This window comes from Neovison vison, chromosome 4 (genome assembly GCF_020171115.1).
Source record: "Neovison vison isolate M4711 chromosome 4, ASM_NN_V1, whole genome shotgun sequence".
Classification (NCBI taxonomy): Eukaryota; Metazoa; Chordata; class Mammalia; order Carnivora; family Mustelidae; genus Neogale; species Neogale vison.
This window is the reverse complement of record NC_058094.1, coordinates 20,962,743-20,987,457: the sequence shown is the minus strand read 5'-3', so window position 1 is coordinate 20,987,457 and position 24,715 is coordinate 20,962,743. Positions and strand designations below refer to the sequence as shown.

The following is a 24,715-nucleotide window of genomic DNA, read 5'->3' as shown; positions in this document are numbered from 1 at the left end:
CCCAAGGTTATTAAACCTGAAAGCCTAAAAACGGTATCAGCTGCTCATCCCCAACAATCCCAACCTTCCCTTTTCTGAATGCTGATGATTCGCACTAACCTCTTCGCTACAAGTGTAACCCTTATCCATAGGCAAGTATGGTTGTTGGTGACAGAAGTCAAAATGAGGTTGGACAGAAAGGTAGGCTTCCTACCTATTACTACTACTATTCCTACCCCAGTGCTTTCATGCTGTTACCATTATCCTTCAAACTGAACAGTCTAGCTCTTAAGCTCAACGCCCAATGACAACAAGCCAAGAATAACAAGAATCAAAGCAGCAGCAAGACAGGCAGAGAAACCAAATGGGTACCACCTCCTAGATGTAATAAGGACCAATGGAAAACCCCTTCGTTCCTACACACACACCCTCTCTTACTCATACACAATGCGGCAAATAGGGTCTTTGGTCTATCTGCAGCTAAGACCTCCCTTGTAAACCGAGATTTACAAGTTTAATGACCTATTTGATATCTTCTCTTGCATGTCTGTCACTCGAATGTTAAAATTAAAATGGTTAAAATGAAACTTCTGATCCCACCCCAAAAGCTTCCCCTTTTAACACCCTCCTCCCTTGTCAATTTACCTATCTTATTAAATAACATCAATGCCCAGTTAGCTGCTCCAACCAGAAACATCGGAGTCATTCTTGATTCCTCCCTTTGCCTCATGGGTTATACCTAATCACGTCTTACCAATTCTATCTTCAAAATGAACTTAAATTGGCCCACTTCTTGTTTCTACTGACTCCACCCTGGACCAACACACCACTGTCTCTCAACACCATAAACCCCAATAGTCACTTCCCAGGCTCCCCATTTCTACTCTTGCTTGCTTTTAGTCAACTCTCAGAAGAGAAGCTCGAGTCGTCGCAGTCCCTCCCCTACCTAAAACCCTTCGGTGATTTCCACTGCACTAAGCATAAAATCCAGACAAAACCACACAATCTCTCACCCAGTATCCTCTTGAGCCATTTGTAAACATGCCACATTGGTCTTCTTTTCTAAGCAGGGTATAGTCTTCTTGTACTTGACGGTCTTTGCGCAAGCTGACCCAGTTCCGTAAAGTGTTCTTGCTCCCAAGAAGTGTTCTTGCTTCTTTTGGCATGGCTGTATTTTTAACATTTTTAACAGTTTCTCAGACCTCAGTTGATTTCCTTCCAAATATATATTAGAATTTGCATCACAGTACATGTTTGAGATCCAGTTTCTACTTCAGTCTTGCTCAATATAGTATCACCAAAAAAGGGGTCTAATAGATACTTCGAATCTAGAATGACATGCACATTTTTTAAGGATACAGGAGGCATTCTCACAGAATAAAAGAAGGTTCACTCTACCTTTTATACTACGTCAGGGTCCTGTTTACCAAGGGTCACAAACTAAATGGACTAGAGAAGCCTAGCAGGAAACACAAGCAGTACAGAGGGCCAGGCACGGACAGAACCAAACTAAAAGGGGCAACTGTTAACAGCTGCAGCTGGTGTAAATTTAGTCTTATCATTTCCAGGTTCTTTAAGTTTGAGAAGTGGGAAATCTGGAGGTTTTAAATAAAGAATTTCTGGGTTTTTCCACTGTTGAATCAGTGAACTTTAAGTCTGTGTGGATAAACAAAACTTGGTGATAAACCCAATATGGCTGTAGGCACCCAATTTGAAACCCACTGCCAAAAAAAAGAAAGAAAGAAAAAAAAGAAAAAGAAAAAAAAAGGAAAAAAGTATATTCTCTAATCCATCTGGCCAAAATATTTTGAGGATAAGGATATTAAGAACAACAATAGTAGCAAACTTACATCATCTTACAATATGCCAGGAGCTGTTTTAAGCACCATATGTGTGTGTGTGTGTATATATATGCACATATATATATATCTATATATATATACATACACGTATGCAGTGATTCTAGCAACCACATAGTGAGGTAAATATGAGGATTATCCCTACTGGACAGAGGAAGATATTGAAGCCAGAAAGAGGTCAAGAAGTTAGCCCTAAGTGGTATAGCTATTGCGTAGCAGGGCAGGGATCAGACCTAGGCCCCCGAGCCTGTGAGTTTTACTATGTAATTTGAAGACAGATCAAAATAGTTAAGTCACATATTCTCTATAAAAATGCCTGCATGATAAGAAATCCACGTTCTGATGTCTTCCTCTCTTCTGTTTGTTACAGTTCTGGCCTGTCCTGGCCACCTCCCAGTGGTTACTATTATCTAGGCCTTTGTGGGGTTAGCCCTTCTTTGTCTATTTACTACAACAGGAGAGAAAGCTACTATCAGACATCCCCCCCACCCCGACAAAATAGGTTACATAGTATGTAAGGCAGACACATGAGCAATTAGGAGCTAAACTGCTTGATTATATTAAGGACGAGGAGGTGCCAGAGTCTGGCTCTGGTTGTGACATGTGGCCAAAAATCTGCTATTAGGATTTGGCTTTGACCTTGGTTTTTGACAGACCAAGTAGCTAAATGCCATTTTCAACCATGTTTCTGGCAGCGCCAAACTGTGTGCAATTAATGATCATTTGATCATACAACTTATTTCGTATCTGATCACCACAGCGTCAAAGGTAACACATATAGGGGTGGGGGTGCCTGGATGGGTCAGTAGGTGATACGTCTGCCTTTGGCCGAGGTCATGATCCCAGGGTCCTGAGATCCAGCCCCACCACGGACTCCCTGCTCAGCGGGGAGCTTGCTTCTCCCTCTGCCTGCTGCTTCCCTGCTTGTGCATTGTCAAATAAATAAAATCTTGGGAAAAAAACAAAAACAAAAACAAAACACACAGGGCGTCCTTCAGGTTTACTGCTGCTATAAAAAAGTTCCCTTTCCAGTAAAACCAGGCACGTAACTTAGAGTCAGATTCTCCTGGTTTGCTTCATACAAGATAAAAAGTTTATCAGCCAAGTGATAAATGCATACTGAGAACAAAAATTCACGTAAACAAAACCAAAACCAAAACAAATAAAAGCTGCATCCCCTAGACACATACAGGCACAGTTAGGAATCACGGGATCTACCACTGAACAAAACAGCTCCCTGTCCTCAGAGTTCATACTCCGGTGGATGAAGATGTCAGATAATAATGTTCCTAATAAGGAGCAAGATACTGTTTTAGCAAGTGATGAGTACATTGGAGCTGGGGCGGGGACCAGGAGCATTGAGAAAGAGGTCATTATTTGAATAGAAGAGTCCATGTCAAGCTCACTGAAGTCAAGCAGCCAAGAGGGAAAGGGGATAAAGCAGCAGAGCCTGTGCACCCTGAGGAGAAGGACTTGGAGGCAGAGGGGACAGCCAGTACGAGGCTCTGAGGTGGGCAGATGCCTGGTTTCATCTAGAAGCAGCCTAAGCATGAGAGAGTGTAGTAGCAGATGACATGAGGGACTGGCAGCGGGACACAGATCACACAGGGCCCGGTAGGGCAACTAAAGGACGTTGGACTTTTGAGGACAACATGGGCCCTTACATGAACAACAGGATCTGACTACTGAGTTGAGAATCCTGTTTTACAATAAAATATTATGAAAACACTGCTTTAAAAAAAAAAAAAAAAAAAGAGAACCACAAGGGATAGCAACAAAATGAAGCTTCATCTCGAGAGTTTGTTTGTTTGTTTGTTTGTTTTCCAAAGCATCTTTTTCAGGGACTAAATAACTAAAAGCTTTAGTTAGGGGATTGTTTCAATGAAGTTGCCTCATGGCTTTCAACCAAGACGGCAAGCCCAGGAGTAAAAATCCTTAGTAGTTATTGTTGGAAAAGGAGAAAACTTAATGATGGTGGTTGGGAGGGAAGGGAGGGGGTGGGTAGGGGACGTCGGGGTGGAATATCACCACTAGCATGACCCTGCAGTGACAGAGCTGGACAAAAATGTAGTTTTACTGACCTCAGCTGAAAGAGAGCACATTTGCAGTATCATATCCGTGCAATGTAAAAACCACAAGAGCTGACAGCTCAGAGAAATTACCACCACTGCATTATAATGCCAATTTTCAACAAAAATCTGCTTGGCATAATTTTAATTAACTTGCAATAAATAGACATTATTATTAATATTTCAGGTTTACTCTTGTATGCCAGACGTTTGTTCTACAGTGGTGATATTCAGCTTCAGCCAAATCATGATTTAACACTCAGCTATTTGGCTTCTGGCCAAAAAGCATGTTTGGTAGGTTGTGGACCAAATGTTTGTGTCCCCTCCCAAACTCATATCTGGAAGCCCTAACCTCCACTGCAGTGGCATTTGATAATGGAGGCCTTCTGGCGGGCAAGATAGTTTTAGATGAGACCATGAGGGTGGGCCTCCATAGATTAGTGTCCCTTCAGGAAGAGGAAGACAGACAAGAGTTCACTCTTTCCCCACCATGTGAGACCACAGCCAGAAGGTTACCCATCTGCATGCCAGGTAGAAGGCTCTCATCAGGAATCAATTAGCTGGCACCTCGATATTGGGACTCAGCCTCCGGAACCTTAAGAGGTCTAAGTCTATTGTTTAAGGTGCTTAGTCTATAGTATTTCATTACAGCAACCCAAGCCAGCTGGGACAGTATATATCTAAGGTTACCTGTGAAAGCAACATCTGAAAGCTATTTCTAATTCATAAAGAACTCAAATAATATTTTAGGTATTGATTGGTACCTGGTGGTCTGATTTTCAGTTTAAGTCAGACATTCTTCATCATTTGTTAATCATTTAAGGAAAAGCTGTTGCTTTCCTTTTCCTTCAAGTCTGACTTCAAGAAAACAGGTAGCAATCAGCAGAGTCAGACAACGCTTACATGGAGGTTGCTGCAGAAAGCTATGGTGGGAGTAAAGAAACTTTGCCGTCTGAAATCTTGGCCAACCCTGGAGGTAGCACAGATCCCTGGGTCCTGACACAGAGGCTGGCGAGTCTAAGTTTGGAATGCTTGCCTTAGACTTCAAGACAGCCATTTGCCCTGGCATAGGGACAATCTAGACTTTGTGAGGATGAAGGGTAGGAGATTGACTACAGAAGTATTCTTTACTCGCCCTGTGTAGGATGTCTCACTTGTACTCCCCATTCAGAAGAGTAATCTCCTAACATGGTCCACCATTACAAGAAGAAAGATTTAGCCTTCTGCTCACTTGTAGAAAAGGTAAAGATAACACAACCACAGGGCTAAAGAGAGGAAGACGAAGAGGCAAGAGGCTTCTGTCTCACATCAACTGATTCATTCATCAAAGATATTGTTTATTACATTCTGGACACTGTAGCAGGTAATGATGTTATAGCAGTGAACAAGACAGACAAGATCACTGTTCTCAAGGAGTTCCAGTTTTACTGGAGACAAAGAAAATCAACAGGAGATTTCAGACAGGAAGAAGTTCTATGAAGGACAAACCATGATGTCAGAACGTACCTGGGGGACTAATTCAGTTGGCATAGTCAAGCTTCTCTAAAGAGGCATGTTTAAGCTAGGAACCAAATAACAAGAAATCAGCTGTGCAATGATCAGGGTTGGGTTTGGGGGGGGAGAGGGAGACAGATGGAAAGGATGTCAATACCAATGCTCTCAAGACAGAATAACCTTGGTATATTCAAGATACAAAGACATGTCTGGAGCTCAGACAACCAGAAGGGAGCCTGCTATGTAGTGAAGTTGAGAAGGCAAGCGTGGCCCAATGTCTTACAGTCTTCTCTCTCATGGTAAAGTAAAAATCTGGGACGCCTGGATGGCTCAGTTGGTTAAGCAGCTGCCTTCGGCTCAGGTCATGATCCCAGCGTTCTGGGATGGAGTCCCACATCGGGCTCCTTGCTCGGCAGGGAGCCTGCTTCTCCCTCTGCCTCCTTCTGCCAGTGCTCGCTCTCTCTCTCTCTCCTCTCTCTCTCTGACAAATAAATAAATAAAATCTTTAAAAAAAAATAAAGTAAAAATCTAGATTCATTAAGTGCTATGGAAAACTATTAAGGATGCCTAGCAGGTAAATGGCTTCCTCTGATTGAATACTGCTGTGTGGAGAATGATCGCAGGAGGACAAGAGTGAAACAGAGGCCAGCTAAGAAGCTACTGATGTGGTCCATGGGAAAAGAGAGGGCAAGGTGGATCCGTGTGATGGCCGTGGAGCTGCGACACGCATGGATTTCAGAATAGGTAGCCGGGGCAGATGGGAGTATTCATTGGCATACCATGTCCACTCGCCTCTACACAACAGAAGTGCCTATGCCATTTTACATTTTGTTTCTTTTACATAATGGAAAACTCCATTTTTCCAATGCAATTATTACAAAATCTTTCTCACCCTGTAAGTAATACTATGGCAGTTTTAAGTGATCACTTCGTTTTTTCCTTTCCAACTATGAACTTTTGACAACCTTGTAACCAAACAGAACATAAGCTGTGCTCATTTATAGGTTTACAAAGAAGAGAAAGAGTTTCTTTAATATGATTTGAAGTACCCCTTCTACCTCCCCACCTCTCTCCCCACAGTTCTCTAGAATATTGGGTTTGCAGCATCAGAAGCTGAGGGGTCTGGCTCCCCCTATCGGCTGAGGCACAGCCAAGGTGATAGGGAGCAGTGAGGACAAGCAGATGAGCATCAAGCCACAGACAGGTCCACCACTAATCTCAATGGAATGCATCCACTTCTCCAAAGTCACAGGGAGGCAGCAATACCCCCCTCCGTCCCACCCCATGCAGAGCCATTTACCAGCCGGCTCTTCATAATGAAGTTTGCAAACCCTTGTTCTAAATGGTCACTTAAATTCGAGTGTTCACAGCCTACACTGTAGCTGCTGTTGAACTATCCAGGAAACCAGACGTGTACTTGAAAATCTTTCTAAACATACATGTTGTAAAGAAGGGATTTTAGCATGTGTAGGGAGAGAGAGAGTGCTCAGAGAAGGTGTATGTCTATTCATCTAAAATGCCCCCCTAGGAACTAGCATCGGCCTCTAGTTATGGGTGTAGGCAAAGGCCAAACCCTGCCTTCTTCTACTGCCCTCTCATGTTCATTTAACTGTTTCTCACTCTTGAATGTGTGGCTCTGCTCTACCTGCTTCTTGAGTCCTTTACTCAGATGGGTTGACCAGGGCTCTTAGATACTTCTAGGCGTTTCCAGTCTCAATTACCATGGACTAGGTATCTTCATCACAACTACAGAATAGCCTTGCTATGGTCCTAAGTCCCACCTATGCTTGTCTCTTTCTCAGGTACAAGATGTGCACTTGCCTTTATACAGACGCACAATATTCTGACGTACCTCCATTCTGACTGCTCCCGTGGTTGGATGTGGATCTTCAGAGTTTCAGAATGGACAGACAAAGCCTTTGGGCAGAGCGCTTCCAGACAAGCCCTCCCTAGAACTCAAATGCCCTCTCCTCCAGAGGCCTGTCTTTGCTGGGGCACAACTGTCAATGAAACTGTGACTGGGTTCCAATCCACCTGCTCTTAGGAGCTCAATCTCCCCTGAATATCCCCTTTCCTTGTGCAGCTTCAAATAGCACACACCATCGGCTTAATACACCAGAATAGACCATGAACCAAACAACTCTAAGAACATGGGTCATAAATTTGTCAGCCTAACAGAGTGAAAAGCACTGACCATGGATTAGAACTAGGTTTCAGGCTAGACTGGGCCACTACTGGCCTCAAAATCCTGGAGAAGCCCAGAGTCTCAGTTTCCTTACCTATAAATTAGGTGGGCCGATGCTCCCTACGGTTCCTTCTTTGTTGAGCATGCCACGAATCTATGGCTCAAATACGTTTGACTTACTATACTTTTCAAAGCTCAACACTTTGGTAACGAATGCTTACGTCTTCAAATATGCTTCTGCTGTAGCTTTTCCTGAGAGCTTTCCAAGTGCCCAGTATGTATGTGTTGGGGCCCTGGAATGCACACAGCATGAAGTCATTCTGGCTAGTCTCTCTTGTTCTGACCCTTCTGACCATTTTTAAAGTATGTGCTCATTATGCTTCCCATGCATTATGTCCCTTCATATTATTGGTGACATTATATTGGATTGGCAGCTTCTTTTGGAGGCATGCTTGCTCCCCCAGCCAAGAAACACAGATAGCCAACAATTAGATCATTCTATCCTCAAGTTGCCGTAGACCTTCTCATAGACAGCTGAGCAGTGTAATTTGATCAAGGTTAAGTGCAATGTACCCTTCACCTTTTAACCCAAGTCAAAATTCTTTCAGTTTTCTGTTTTAATCCCAGGTGAAGGCTTCCTGCTCATAGTTCCAAATGTCCACCAGCCGCCTCCAGTCAACTCTCATTTATCCGCCTGTGGTTTATCCAAAGCATCAGGCTTTCTCCTTCTCCTGCCTCCAGCACCAAATTCCAGGCCAGCTCCTTTAATTCTGTGCCAAAGAAATACAAACTCAATCTAATATGAGCCTAATGAGAAAAGGCTATCTGCTGCCAAAGATTCACATAATGCATCCCAAAGCCAAATGTAGGCATTATTCACTGTTTTAGATGCTGGCATTGCTTCTCCCTTATATAAAACAGAGATTGAGATTTTCGGTGTTTCTCTGAGGAATACAGATGACATGCAGTATTTTTTAACCTCTTCTTCTGCCTAGTTGGCCAATTCTCAGTATAACAGATTCTATTTTCTTTTCAAATAAATAAGTCATTTGTACATTTAGCGTCAAGGAAATAAAAAAAAAACCCTGGGTTTGGAGTCATTTGACTTACATTTGAATGCCAACTTCCTCTAGCTGTTAGGCAAAAACTAAGTTTTGGCAAGTCATTTGAACACTTTGTTTTCTTAGCTACAAAATGGGGCTACACATAAAATAAGATATAAGGGTACCTGGGTGGCTCAGTCAGTTAGGTGTCCAGTTCTTAATTTCAGCTCAAGTCATGATCTCAGTGTTGTGAGATCCAGCCCCCCACAGGGCCCTCCCCACACACACAATACTGGGCAGTCACACATATACAAGGGACATTCAAAAAGCCACCAAGACTCCTGATTATTACTGACTTACCACATTATAGGCTCTAGTGAATTACCATTATTGGCAAAAAAAAAAAAAAAAAAAAAAAAAAAGAAGAAGAAAATCAGGATTTACAATGGGAAACCTTTATTTCATACACATTAGAACACAAAGGGGGAGTTTCCTCAAGAGTACCTAGAAAATCAATTCTAGAAGGCAAGTTTCTCATCTCCCAGTGCTGTTACGTTTAGGCCACTGGTGAGCATATGTCCCAGAATTCTAATGGGGAAGGGCCAGGATACTGCCTGCTGATAGGCTGATTCATTCCACAGCCAGAGTTGCCATGGAAACCAAAATCCCAACCAACCGAGCATTTGGGATCATTCTCAAAACAGACCCCTATTTCAACATTTCTCATGACTGATGTACTTGTCCTCCAAGGCCCGAGGACAAGAGTTAGAACGTAATACTACTTTTTCATCTTACTCCTGTAACCCAGAGAACTTCAGTAGCTTTCCACAGATCAGAGCACTGCTGTCCAACAGCACTTTCCGTGATACTCTAGGTCTGTGCTCTCCAGAACAGTAGCCCCTAGACACATGTGGCAACTGACCACTTGAAATTTGGCTGGTAGGACCAGGGAAGTCAACCTATTGTATTCAATTTTAGTCAATTTAAATAGCCACATATGCCCAGTAGCTACCATACTGGACAGCGCAGGGAGAAAATAGATCCTTGCTCCTCAACTCAGCAGTCACATTCCATACACTTGGCTCTAACATACTGCTCTAACCTGTTTCCAAAACAGGAGTCTGGATGCCAAGGGGACTGAGGCTGAGCACACCCGAGGACATCCTCCGCTGAACCCTGGCTCCAGGTTCAACTTCATTGCTTCCATACTGCTGCATATTTGAGTTTTACCTGTATTTCCCAACACAGGTCCAGCTCTACTCTGCTGGTGCGTGCTCTCTGGCTGCCCCGTCTCTACTGCTTGTGAGGAAAGGGTTAATACGCCTCGGACCTGGGCCTGTCCAGGAAGGACCTCAGCCTCTCATAGGACTATTTCCTTGGAAACTGCTGTGTGGGACTACATGTGGTGTGCAGGACTAGGACTGGCCTTGGGCCTCCAGGACTAGAATGGTAAAAAGAATAAAAATAAAAATAAATTGGGAAACAGAGACTGTGCCTTCTCTGTGTTCAGAAGACCACCTTGCTCTCATCTGTGGCAGCCGCACGTGCCCCTCTATGGGGGAGGAGACAAAAGAAGCAGCGTTCCTTTACAGTGTCTGTACCTCCCTAGGTGAGGAAATGCTATACTTGTTCTGTATCCAACTGTAAAATTAATAGTTAACATTGGGGGGTTTTATTGGTTTTTAAATTTTTTTTCTTTTCTTTCTTTTTCTTTTTGCATCTTGAACTTGTATGGTTCTGCATTTATACTCTCTCCTGAGTCCCAAATGCTCAGAAGAATTTAGAATTTACATTGGTAAATATCCTTTGCAGATCCACATTTCAGTTGGCTCCTTTTTTTTTTTTTCCCCAACTAGACTCAGTGCTGCCCAGTAATAAGGCTTAATTTAAAGGGAGCTTGGTTCTCCACTGGTTTCTCTTTGGTAAGAGCTATGGGTATCTCCTGGCACAGAACCACCTCCTTCTGGAACTAGATTTCTAGTCTTTTGTGGATTAGAGCCAAAGACTCTAAAAATCACATTCTAAGAGAAGCAAAAAAGATAATTTTTCCAAATAAAGATTAGAGAGAGAGGAAAGAGATATATATTTTTAGATTATGAAAGAGATACAAATTTCAGAGTCAAGATGGTATATTAAAAAGCTCTTGCTCCAATCCCCCCTTCCTCAGGCTCTGAAAACTTGAAGGTGCTAGAAAGTACATTTTTAAGTTGATATAAAGCCAAGCTTGAAATCACGGAAGAGAAATCTTTAGGTGTCAGAAAACCACAGCAGTGAGGAGGCATGAACCTCACTTTGCCTGCCGGGGATCTGGAACAGGTGACGTGGGGAGGGATTGGTTTCCAAACCCAGCATGGCTGCAGTCCAAGTGGTGAGGCCAGAGGCATGATGGGGAACTGGGACCAGGTTCCCTGTGTGAAGCCCGCCAACAGGAAAGTGCATATGGGATGGGGGTGGGGGTGGGGGGCACTGGGTTTGCATCATCAGTAGCAAAAGGATAGAAAGTCCAACTGAACCGTAAGATAACAGTCAGAGCTGTGACACCCCAGAAAGTTCAAGAAGAGGCAAACATAAAAGCACCTCACAAAACGGTCTTCACAAGTGAAAGCATGTGAAGGCAAGAAGTCTCCAAGAGAACTCACTGCCTTGGCAAATAACTTACCAAAAGCAACAATGGGAAGGTCTGGGAGGAATACAGCCTTAAAAGGCAGTATCCAAACAAAAAAAGTCCCAGTTGAGCTACTCAGGTTGATAACGCAATCCAAAAAAGGATGTGAAGTCAATACGCTTAAAAACATGCGTCTCTTTTAAAAAAACAAAAAACAAACCTCAAAACAGAAGTGAAGAGAACATTTTCCTTATATTCTCAACTCCAGATATAAACCACTATTCAAATTGTGGAATAAACTTTCCCAGACTCAGTGAGGATTTTATATAGAAAAAGACCTTTTTACATAAATGGGAACACGCTATACACACTGTGCCCTTCTCCCCCACCCCCGCTTTAAATAATTATCACACTAATGTTCCCACATAAATACTGTCACAGATTGAATGTCTATGTTCTGTTAAAATTCATAGGTGACCCCAATGTGATGGTAGAAGCAGATGGAGTGTTTTGCAGGAGCCGAGGTCATGAGGCTGGAACCCTCAGGAATGGAATTCGTGCTGTGAAGGAGGCTCCAGAGAGCACCCTTGTTCCTTTCCACCATGTAACACAGGACACGATGGCCGACTAGGAACAGGAGGCGGGCCCTCTTCAGACCGAATCTGGTGGCACTTTGATCTTGAACTTCCCAGTCTCCAGAACGTGAGAAATACATTTATATTGTTTGGGGGACCGGGGAGGTTAAGCATCTGCCTTTGGCTCAGGTCACGACCCTGCTCATCCAGTCCAGGCTCCCTGCTCCGCTGGGGGTCTGCTTCTTCCTCTGCCTACTGCTCCCTCTGTTTGTGGCTCTCTCACTTTCTCTCAAATAAATAAAATCTTCAAAAAAATGAGTTTCTTTTGGGCGCCTGGGTGGCTCAGTGGTTTAAGCCGCTGCCTTAGGCTCAGGTCATGATCTCAGGGTCCTGGGATCAAGGCCCGCATCCGGCTCCCTGCTCAGCGGGGAGCCTGCTTCCCTCCCTCCCTCTCTGCCTGCCTCTCTGTCTACTTGTGATCTCTCTCTGTCAAATAAATAAATAAAGTCTTTAAAAAAATAAAAACTACTATCACTCTCTCCAAAAAAAAAAAAAAAAAGAGTTTCTTTTGTTGATAAACCACCTAGTCTGTGATATTTTGTTATAGAAGCCTGAACGGACTAAGATAAATACGTAAATGCCCTTTACCCTTTGAAGGGGAGGATTCTACCCCATTGCATGAACAGACATAGTTCCTCCAGACAGCACGTTAGGAATGGACATTTGAACTCTTCCCAACATTTTCATATTAAAAATCATGCCAGAGTGACCACTGTCCCGCAGTCGTTTTTGCACATCTGGATGATGAATTCTCAGGACAAATTCCTAGAGAGGGAATTATGGACTCAAAAATCACACATATTTATGATTTCAGTAACTACTATCAGACTGTCCTTCAGAAAAACTGTACCAATTTATATGACTCAGTGGCTTTAAATGCACACATTTCTAGTCAGAATTTTTTTTTTTTAAAGTTTAGGTCAAGTTACCCGAGATTGACTTATTTTTCCAAGAAAAAGGAAGAAAACTCACAACAAAACACCTTTAACTGTGTTTGCGCATGCACATAACAAGTTCATCCCGGGGCACGGAATGTTCAGTGCAGGTAACGATGCAGGTCCGCAGTCATCACACTCCCATCCTTGCTTTTAATTCTGCTCCCCGACCCCCTCACCCCCACCTCCGGCCCCAGCAACCACCACTGTCATCCGGTCCTCCATGAAGAAAAGCAAATACTTGGTCTAAGCTTTACTAAAACTTCTGGTCTGTTCACTCCTAAATAGGATGTCAATGTGAAAGCAATCTCCTTAGCCCCCTTTCACTGTAGATGTCCAGGATAATTCAAACGAATCTGGTTTTCCATTTGTGGCCTGGTCCACTTCTGAGGAAAGGCTTGTTATAGACCACTGCATTCTCTGGGAAGCACCTTTTCAGCAAAGCAACCATAAAGGGATCTCGAGGCAAAGGCAAACGCTACCAATGTGAAATTCAGGAATTACTACCGTATCCCGTAGTCTAATTCACAAGTAATCACATCATGTCAGATTTAAACAAACCTTCATAGTCCTGGACTGTTTTCAAATAAGAGATAATCTGGAAATGTTTAGAGTTCAATTGAAGTCAGACAAATAACAGCTTATCTATTTTTAATATTTCTAATTTTTATTTAATTTTTCACTTATCTAATTTTTAATATTTTTAAGCAGCCCTTTGAAAAGATCCTACTCAAGCTATTTATCTTCCTAGTGAAAGATCCTGAATACTTCTTTTTTCCCCTTGCTCTTTCAAGATGTTGGTGTAGCATCAGAGACTGAGGTGGTTTAAATATAATGGAATAGAACAGGGCTCACCTATTTCCAGCTCTGCTCACAGACCAAACTTCAACCATATGCCAATTCCCTAGGAGATGCAATGTCTCTCCACTAAAAAGCTCAGAGCACAGTATGTGCAATCTCCTGGCTCCTCATTTCCTTTGCTCTACAATACACACAAGCATGCACTCAGGTCATCAGTTTTAATGATCCACACTCCAGAAAGGAAGTAACAATAGTCATTATTCAAAACTTCAGATAAAGCAGAGAAATTCCCATTAGATTCTGGAAGATATTGGGAGTGGGGAGGGGTTGATTATAGGACAGCCGAGTGACCTTTCCACTTCACGTTTTCTTGGCCGATTATAATCTTTGCTTTCCAAGGCACACACAGATTCATTCTGAAAGGAAATTCCTTTGCAGAGAATGTGCAAGAGAGAAACCGAATACCATACAAAAAGGAAATACCGTATAAAAAGGTGATTTTGAACAAGTTATGCTTGCTATATGAAAGAGAAGGAAAGTCCAACGTGGAGGGTTCCAGGGGGAGTCAAGCCCAGTGGCCTCTGACTGTTCCTGTCTTACGCTCTCCACATCCTCCAACATGGATACCTCCGCAAAGTCTACAGCCTGTTTTCTGAGCATATTTCTTTAATTTCCAAGGATAAAACAAATAGGAACATCTTCCATGGCCCCAACATGAGCATCTTCACTGATTTCAGACAAAAATCCATCTACAGCCACTTCCATTGTGGAAAACCTTTAGAACAGGGGGTCCTTACTAAAGGATCGTCAACCCGCCTCGTCCCATCTTACTGGTGTGTTACGTGCCTACATCTAAGACTAAAAAGAAGAATCCAAAACCAAAGTAGACGTGTTGTCTCATTCGCTGACCGGAGTCCTGTTTATGACCGTCTACCTCACGGAACTGTTACAGGGACACAAGAGGCCATACACCAAGAGTCTTGGAAACAGTACCTGGAAGCATCTGTTTAATAAAAACACCAGTGATTGACAGTGTGTGTCTGCAAAAGTCCCTCAAACACATGGGTCACTGGGCCTTTTATAAAATCCTTCCAATGCACAGTCTTATTTTATCTGCTCAATCCAATGGTGGAGGGAGTTTTTATGATCTCTACAGAAGAATCTGAGGCCTGGATAGTCCCATGATATGCCAGCGTCATAAAATGATAAATCTGAGCCTGGCAAATGACCGTGAGTAGTGAAACAGCACCCTTCGTTCTCTGTGGCTGGACCCCAACATTTTTATCGGGGCTGTAACATTGGAATCTCCTTAACTGGGTGGACCGTGACCTACCTTAGCCGTCTCAGCTTCTGTTGGCAGTCGCTTGGGGGTTCCTTTTTGGTCAAGCACCTTCTGAAAATTTTTGTTTTTAATGGGTTGAGATTCCACAGCTTCCGCTTCGATCTGCAGTTTAATGCCTTCGGCCCGGGCGGAGTGATCGACAGCCCGGGGATTCAAGCCACAGTGGAGAGCTAGGAGAGAGGGAAACGTTTAACTCCAAACAAGGTCCAACAAAGAAGGTGCCCATGATGGTATTTTATCTGACCTAAGCAGGAAGAAACCAGGCAGCAGCAAGTCTGGAGGCAGCAAGTTTGTGGTAACTATGGGGAAACCTCTGGGGAGAAGGGAGCGTGGATGGCGGGCGCCCTAAGCTCTCAAGTCAGAAAAGACTTCAGTACAAACCCAGAAGCCGTCACTTCCAACTTCTCTGACCCTGCGCAAGTTACTAACTCCCCCAGCACAGATGAGAATACCAAAGCAGGCAACTTCGGTACTGCAACCCACACACCCGACCAGTTGAACCCCGGCCCTTGAGCTCTCGTCTCTGCCTCCATCTGCCTCGCACTCACTGCCCGGCTATTTGCGGAACACTTACGAGGTGACAGATCCTGGAAACGTGGATTTATATAGGACAGATGTGCCCTTCAAAGATGTTATGGCCCAACAGGAGAGTCAGGAAAAGGGGATTTTGAACGAGTTATGCTTGCTATATGAAAGAGAAGGAAAGTCCAACGTGGAGGGTTCCAGGGAGTCAAGCCTAGTGGCCTCTGACTGTTCCTGTCTTACGCTCTCCACATCCTCCAACATGGATACCTCCGCAAAGTCTACAGCCCGTTTTCTGAGCATATTTACGCGTTCAACAAATTACTTACTGAGCCCCTCCACTGTACCCAGTATCCTCAAAGAAACAGCAGTGAGTGTTATGGGATCCATAGGTTTCGCCCCCAGATAAACTCCATGAGCCACCAGGGGGTGTGGGGTTGGCTATGTACAGGCACACATACACAGCTTGTGTGTGTGTGTGTGTGTGTGTGTGTGTGTTGTAAATTATCTCACCTCCCAGGGGCCTACCCTTTCAAAGGTGGTGAATTTGAACCCTTTGCCCTCAGAGGACTCATGGCCAGAACCTTCCCTCCATCCCCCTCAGGACTCTACCTCACTGATGACCTTTCACTCAATACCTTCAGGCCCCCCCCTTTCTCAGCTGCTCCCCTATTAGACAACTGCCGTGGTTCTACGATTCTTCCTTACTCTGCACCCCACTCAGGTCAGGGTTTCCTCCTACCTGGTTTCCCAGAGAGCATGTGACACCCGAGAGACGAGGGTGGGCTTCCCCGAAGCGAGGCAGGGGTTCCCTCCCCACTCTGCACGCTCTCCGTAACAGGAAGCATCCACTCCCACACTCCAGCACGGTCCCCCTGCCAGTGATGCCCAAACGCTAACCGCGGCCCAGCAAGACCCGTCGGGAGCTTCCGACGTGAGTGAAACCTGGAGCTCAAGATCCCAGTTCCAGGGGGTCCCTGATACCTCAAATTCAACATGTTTGAAACAGATCCTTGGTCTTTCTATACCACTCCCTCCCCAAATGCCTTTTCCAGTCTTCTCCAGTTAGAGAGAAACCAGAGCTATCCTTGGCAGGGCTCTCTCCACGACTCGCCACAGCCCTTCCATCTCTGGCCAGGTCCGGCGAGCTCTACGCCCACAGCTCTGCACGGCCAACAAGGCCCTGCATTCGCTGGCCCCGCCCCGCCCTGCCAACTTCATCACCCACAAAGCCCTCATTCACTCTACTCTGACCACACACTTCCTTTTCACACTTCCTACCTCTTGAGCACATCAAGTTCTTTCACACTTCCCGGATTTTGTACGTCATGCTTCTTTGCCTAAAATGTTCTCCCTGTTCCTCACCTCACTCCTACTCATCTGCCAGGTTTTGGCTTAAAGAGGCTTCTTCAGAGAGGCCTTCCCTCCATCCTCTTCCTCATCCCCCTGCCCCCAACCCATGTTGGATCATTGTGCCTGGAACGTAAGTATTCAAATACTGAGTGATCTTAAACTGCTTGTACAAAGGTCTATGTGCATGTGGTCTCATTTATATCCCTTAACATGAAAATTATCTGTGACTTTCTCTTCTAGCTTCTAAGCTTCCTAGAGCCACGAGCCGGCCTATTTCATGGTGCACAGGAGACATTCAACACGTACTAGCTCATGCCTCCCCCCTTACACTTTGTGCTGGATCTCAAATGATCTTCACAAAAATGCAGTGAGATGAACTACATTCATTTCACAGACGAGGGAAAGGAGACTCAAGGCGCACAGTCACGAAAAGTGATGCGGGGATCTCCTGAAGATCACAAAGGTCCAGCATCGTTTATATGGATGATTTCAAGTTTTGGATGAGCAAAACCAAATTTGACAGTATGGAAAATTATTAGTTTTCAGAATAGGAAGTCCAGTAATGGTAAAAGGTCAGAGTTTATGGATTTGCCAGCTCAACAGGATTATCAAGGATTCGGATTTCTTTTTCGTCTCCACATCCTGCTATCCAGAACATCACCTGTGTATGTCCTAAGCCTGGGTCCCCTCATGGCACCTAGAGTTACAAGCTTCTAGTTCTCATCTAGCAATAGTGAGAGTTTAGTTGACGCTGTTCTCCTTCCCCTAATCTTCCTCCAAACTTTCATTTCTTTCTCATCAGCCCAAAGTGAATCACACACCCCTCAATGAACTAAAACCCTGGCAGTGGAGAGAGGGTTACCCTTAAACCAGCTGGCCCTTTGGCTCAAGTTCCCTTCATCAAACCACGCTGCTGTGATTCAGGAAGGCAGGGGCAGAATGGATGTTGGAGAACCAATCACAATGCCCAGTTGAGGCAGTGTAGAAAGAGAATTTAGTGGCCAAAATCTGTAAGAGCAGGATATTAACCACTGTTAATATCAAATCAGCTTCTCCATCTCCGAAGAATGGCCTATTTGTAACAAATATTCAGTATGTTAAAATCATGAGTATAAAAACAAGTTTGCTTGTGAAGGGAGATGAAAGATTAACATGGAATAGATTTGGACATTAGAGAAAGAACAATTTATAGCTTTGATCTTTCTCTGCAGCAATGATACCTGGATGCTTCCTGCCTTGAAATTCACAGCCTCCGAATACCACTGACTTGCTGGTGGTTTCCAGGACCTCCTGTTTGCCTTCTGCACTAAATCAGACTCTCCTATTTCCTTCACCTTTGCTCGGGCTGGTCCATCCTCCTAGAAAGAGGTTCTACTATACCCTAGTCTTACTTGCTCCTTTGGGAGACTGAGTTCACACACCCCATGTGTCAGCTCAGACCGTGAAAGCCTTCTAGGGAGTTTTTGGTTACCAGATCAAGAACCATGGGGGCTAGGCTCCTTCTACATGGAGGAGGTCTCCCTCACTGATCTGTCCACCTCTCCTACCACACTACAAGTTCCTCAAGGCAGGTCCCTCCCCTTAGTCACCTCCATGACCTCCACTCCGCAGTCCAGAACCCAGCACATAACAGGCCTTTACATTAACACTGGTTCTTACTGAATGAACCAGCAATCTCTTCCCTTTTTACAACCATGTCTTCAATCAAAAGGAAACGTCTCTCTGCTGGTAAACACCCAGCATTTACAACGTAAGGTAACGATAAACATGAAGCAGAAGATGAGGTTTTGACTTGCTGCACACGTAGCCGCCTTCCTCACACAAATATTTTAATCCTCCATAGCTGTTCCCTCCTCGCCTACAAACCCAGTAGTTGATTTAGGTTTTGTGCTTGAGTTTATTTATTTAAAACCATTTCTGACAGGCTTTGCTTTGTTTTCCCTGAAATTTCATGTCCCGAATATTTACACATCAAGTAACTTTCAAATGGCCTCTTTACAAGCTGTGACCTCCATTTCTTTGTTCATCAGGTAAAAGGTGTTTCATCTGAGCTCTCTTTTCTGTCCTCATCGTTGCCCTTTCTTGTTTTCACTGAAGTTATTTACTCAATTAATGGACTCAGCAGCTCATAGGTCAGCTCTGAGACCCTCTTCAAGCTTCTCTGGTCTTCCTGACCTCTCTGTGCCTTCCTAATTTCTAGTTACGGAACGGGCACTGTAAGCTATCAGTGAGTGGTCTTTCCCTCAAGGGCTGCTCCATTTTCCCCATGTTAAAGTTGCTAAGTTCTTCAAAAATCAAGGATTAAAAACCAAAGTAGATTTCATAAATATTTCTTTTAAAAAGTTAGTAATAATAAAAATAAATTAAAAAAATAAAAAATTAAGTCCCTATTATTTTTTTACTGCAATTGCACAGGCTTTCACACTATTTTTGAGATGCCACAGCAAAGCTACCAGCTCTTTTTCATATAGACAAGCCCATCCCCTTATACTCTGCTGCTGTGTATGTAAAATGGTGCAGCTGCTATAACACTATATGGTGAGTCCTTAAAAAAACAAAAGCAAAAACAAAAACAAAAACAAAAAAAAACTTAGGGGCATCTGGGTGGCTTAGTTGGTCAAGAATCTGCCTTTAGATCAGGTCATGATCCCAGGGTCAGGTATATGCCTTGCTTCTAGCTAAAGTCCTGGGAAACACAGCCTTTGTTTCACACCTCTTACAGAATATACCCATAGCAGAGCCTCTCTACATATCTGCTTCATTATGGAGGTGCCTTATCATACTCTAGACTCAAATTCAGCAGAGCTTTACCCTCTAGAAATAATCTGAGCATCACAAGAGCCCTCTCTCTGTAGCAGACACTTTCCAGTGTTTTCCTCCTTACCCACAAGGTCACGCACTTTCCCAGCCTCCCTTGTAGCTACATGTGGCTGTGAACAGATTCCTGCCTATGGGACCTAAGCAGAAGGCTGAGGTATAAAGATGCAGTTCTGGAATGAACAGAAGAGATGGATTTTGATATTATCCCTCTCACCCACCTTACTGCCTCAAATGCAGAGGTGATCCCCAGAGCGGCTATAGATCATAAGGCTATAAATAAACATGAAAGCCAAGAGGCTAATAGCCACATGGGCTCTATCATCACTGAGCTACTCAAACTGGGTTCTTAACTACCTACATCTGGACCTGATGCTACATGAGAAACGTAATCCTTTACCTAAGATGCCACTGAGTCGGGTCTTCTGTGACTTAAGATGAACCATTCCAAACTCACACATGATTCCACTTAAACAACATATAATTACTTAGCTCTTCCTTAAGGATAAAAAAGAAAACTGAAATCCTAGAAAAATATTCTGCGATGGGTTTCATCACTCCCATTATGACTTGGAAAGCTGAATAAGTATAGTAATAACCTTAGCAAGGAAGTTGTACATTACAAATACATGTTCTCAAGAAAAATACTCTCACAGGTAGAATCAATCCAGATGATATGATAAAGCTCTGACGGCAAAACTTACTCATTGGGGAGACCCTGGTGCCCAGAAAAGTGCCTACGTGACTGATAAGAACTTATGCATGAATTAACGAGAATGTGTCCATGGGTGTCATATCACTAATGTTTTAACCTGAATATATAACAAGTATACTAGAAATGTAGGTCTCAAATAAGAGCTTGGGTTAAGCTAATGGACAGGGCACAAGGTCTCTTTGGGCAAAGAAACCTGTTCAGCAGTCATCTGCTAAGGCAGGGTCAGCAAACTATGGCCTATAGGCCAGATACAGCCCATTGCCTGTTTATGTACGGCAGAAAACAGTTTTACGTTTTTAAGTGGTTGGGGGGAAGAAAACTAAAAGGGATATTTGTGATCTATGAATATTACATGAAATTCACATATCAAGGTTCCTAAGTTTTACTGGAACACAGCCACGATTATGTTCTCTATGGCCACCACTGTGCGACAGTGGCACACTGGCAGAAGTGAGTAGTTGTGACATACCATAGGGACTGCAAAAACTAAAAATTTATGAGCTACCCCTTTATAAAAAAAAAAAAAAAGTTTGCTGAGCCCCATTCTAGGGTAGAATACCTCCATATCCTGGAGGATACTGGGTTCTGAGAACTGTAGCCCCCTCCATCATAACAGGGTAGAACTCCAGCATCTTTGAGGAACTCACCTTCTACTTACTCTGTACTCTCCCCCATTCCCAGGCAATTTAAGTAAGCTCAATTATATTTGATTTTATCATTTGGGTCAGACTAGGAGGAGACCAAATAGGATTTCTAGACCTCTCCTTGGTCAGCTAAATGTGGTATTCCATATATTTATATAATATATACATATTATATAAATAAACATGTTATATAATATACATTATATACACACATTATATATATACACATACCAGTTTAATGTGGTATTCCATATATATGTATGTGTATATATATATATACACACACACACACGAGCTAAATGTGGTATTCCATTATATAAAGACACACACACACACACACACACACACACACTGAAGCTTAACACTTCTAAATACAGGGTTGGAGTCCTTTCCTACTATCAAAAAGAATAGGAGTAAAATACAAATTTCTGCTAACTCAGAGGCCTTAAAAAATCACATGTCCATTCTCAACAATTCTGTAACTGACCAGGAATAGACAGTTCCCCATCTGTTACAAAGAGGGGGCTGGAGAGAAAGGCACTCTTCTGATGAGAGAAGGGAGCAGATACCATGAGACATAATGGGCCGAAACCCCCAAATACTCTTACTGTCCCTGGAAGTTGCCCAGTGGGAGCCCCAGTAGCTACTGTGTGGCCGCCAGAGCTGGGGCTGGATGACTGTCCATCCCAGCCAGATGTGCAGACCACATGCAGCTGGGTCAGGACATTGCCTCCTCTGAGCCCCATGAGGCAACCTCATCCTGGCTCACTCATCTGGAGAGGCTGTCGCCTTTGCAAAAGAGTTTGCTATCAGGGACCCTCGCTCCCCCCAAACTAAGAGTGACAGTTAGAGCATGTATTCACGCTTCCTACTCATGATATATGAACTAGACCATCTAAATGCAGCAGAAATTAAAACAATTTCTCACAGGTCACCATCAGAATGGGGAAAGGCTTTGGACAAGCTCTAAGGCACAAACGTTAACTCCTCTCTTCCAGGAGAAGAAAAGTACCACAGATAAGGTCAGAGGTTCTGTGAAGCTTTAGACAGAGGTCTCAGGTATTAGAGAGAAGGAGGTCATCTACACGGGTGACTCAAACATTTTTAACCAGGATACTGTAAGAAACGTATTTCAAACTGTGAACCCATGCCCAAACACATCTGTGTAAATAAAGGAACTGAGACAAGTTTCATAAAACTTTATTTTTCTTTACTGTATGTGACCTACTCTGATTTTTCCTTAGGTCTGTACATTTTTAAATCAAGTAGCGCCTCAGATGCTTCTAAAAGAATAGATACACTTCTCGCCATTTGTCCCGCTAAGAAAAAAATGAAAACCCTGGACATTATATAACACAAACACAGAGAGCTTTGAAAGGTAGGGGAGAAGGCAGTCCTTTGGGTGACTCTAGAACTCAAGACAAGATATGATGTGCATTCTGTGGGTTTTGTTTTCATCTACATTCCATACTTAGAACTGAAGAAGTCTACCACCTAGAAACCTCAAAGGACACAAACAAATTTAAGACAAAAGCCTGCTGTCTCTAGGCAAAAGACTACAACAGGGATAGTTTAACAAGACAAACCTTTAGATAGTAATTGTTCTACTCCAACATCACAGAAAAAAAAAAAAAAAAAAAAGTAACCCAATCACCCCCACCAACAAACACTGAGTGAGAGGCTAGACTGCCATCCTCTCTAGGCTGTATGAAAGTACCCCAAAACCCCCAAGAGGGTGGGCTCATAGAAAGTCACATAAGGAGCCCAGACTTTCATATCTGTCAACGATTATCAAGGCCACCTCCTCACCTGTGGTGTCCATCAAGCTGATGTGAGAAGGCTCGATGTCCACCCAGCAGTAAGGGGGTCCGTCCTTTCTGGGACAGTGTCGGAGGAAGCCTGGTGGAGTCAGGACTTTTCACCACCACCCAGTGATAATGAGACCCTAACTCCCAGGTAACATCTGGCCAGAGTGGTCTCCAAGCCAGCTAAAACAAAGTTTAAATATGATTAAGTCTCACAAAATGAAAATGTCCAAGTTTTGATTGGGGGGGGGGAAGCAAATTTCTAACCCAGAACCAGGAAGATCTCATACTTAATGAGAAAAAAAAAAAAAAAAAAAAAATCAGCAGATGGCAACACCAAGATGACAGACATCTCAGAACTATGGACAAAGATTTGAAAGCAGCCATGAGAAAAGTCTTTGATATGCAATTATACCTGCCACAAAGGAGAAGATAGAAAGTTTTAGCCAAGAAACAAAGTTGCAAAGAAATAGAAGTCCAAAAGAAGCATCAAATGCAAATGCTATGAACTAAAATATGTGATAACCAAAATTAAAAGGTCAACGCATGAGTTCAATAGCCCACTGGAAAAGAAAGATTTACTGCAAAAAGTAGAAGGAGCTTTCTCGTAAGTAGAAATGGAAATGTTCTAGATCTTGCTTTGGTTACATAATATAAGTATCAAACTCTGAACTCAACACTTAAGTTTGATATACAATAGCAAGCATGTATCTTAAGAATGAAACAAACAGAATACAGACATTAGAGATACTTTATTTTTTTAAAGCTTTTATTTAAATTCCAGTTATCATACAGTGTAATATTAGTCTCAGGTGAACAATTTACACATTCAGTACTTCCATACCTCATCTCTGCTCATCACAAGTGCACGCCTTAATCCCTTCTCCCTCCCTTCTGGTCACCATCCCTTTATTCTCTATAGTTAAGAGTCTTTACTTGGTTTGGTCCTTTTCTTCCCTTTGCTCGTTTGTTTTGTTTCTCAAATTCCACCTATGAGTGAAATCCTATGGTATTTGTCTTTCTCTGTCTGATATATTTTGCTTAACATTAAACTCTCTAGCTCCATTCATTTCACTGCAAATGGCAATTTGCATTCATTCTTTTTGGTGGCAGGGTAATAATATCCTATTGTGTGTGTGTGGGGGGGTGTGTCTTTATCCTTTCATTAGCTGATGGACATTTGGGGGTTTCCCTAATTCTGTTATTGTAGATAATATTGCTATAAATATTGGGGTGCATGTATTCCTTTGAATTAGTATTTTTGTATTTTTTTAGAGTTTTTTAATTAACATAATGTAGTATTTGTTTCAGGGGTACAGGTCTGTGATTCATCAGTCTTTTTGAATAGAGTTGAGAAATGATTTTTGAATCCTGTTTTCATTCCTATTGCTCTCCCGCACCCAACACAGCTACCCATTGAGTCAAGTCCAAGTTCTACTTTCTTGCCATCTGTTGATAAAGTGAGATAACCTACAGAATACCTGATGTCAGCCCAGCGTTCAATGAACACCAATCTCCATTTTTACCTTACTGCCCTCCTCCGTCACAACAGAGGAATATTTAGCATTAGAAATATTTATCATTAACATCTTTAACAATTGTTGAGTCAACAAAACAGTAGTACTGTATCTTTAAAGGGCAAACACAGTAGAGGCTTTAAAAGGGACAATCCTGAATGAAAAGGGCAAACTGAAGTGAAATTTTGGGGTTTGGGGGTGGGCGGGGAGGATGGCTCAGAAGGCAGAGAACAGCTTCGAACATACAACCAACCTTGGTGAGTTGAGGAATGTGCAGCTTGTAACACACTTTCTGCTGGTGAGCGGACGGCAATCCCTGTCAAATAACACTAATGGAAAGAAGTGACTAATCTCTGAGGAAGTCTACATATTAGTGTGGGATTTCAGGAAGGGAG

At 43.1% G+C, this 24,715-nt stretch overlaps 1 protein-coding gene across 4 annotated transcripts in view; it reads right to left on the bottom strand.

The window, feature by feature from the left end:
- SAMD12 (sterile alpha motif domain containing 12) overlaps positions 1-24,715 on the bottom strand; it is a 385,878-nt gene that overhangs the window by 333,280 nt on the left and 27,883 nt on the right. For all 4 annotated transcript variants that reach the window (XM_044245055.1, XM_044245054.1, XM_044245057.1 and 1 more), the window contains exon 2: positions 14,939-15,117. In XM_044245055.1, the coding sequence (XP_044100990.1) occupies positions 14,939-15,117 (179 nt within the window). The remainder of the gene's footprint in view (positions 1-14,938; positions 15,118-24,715) is intronic.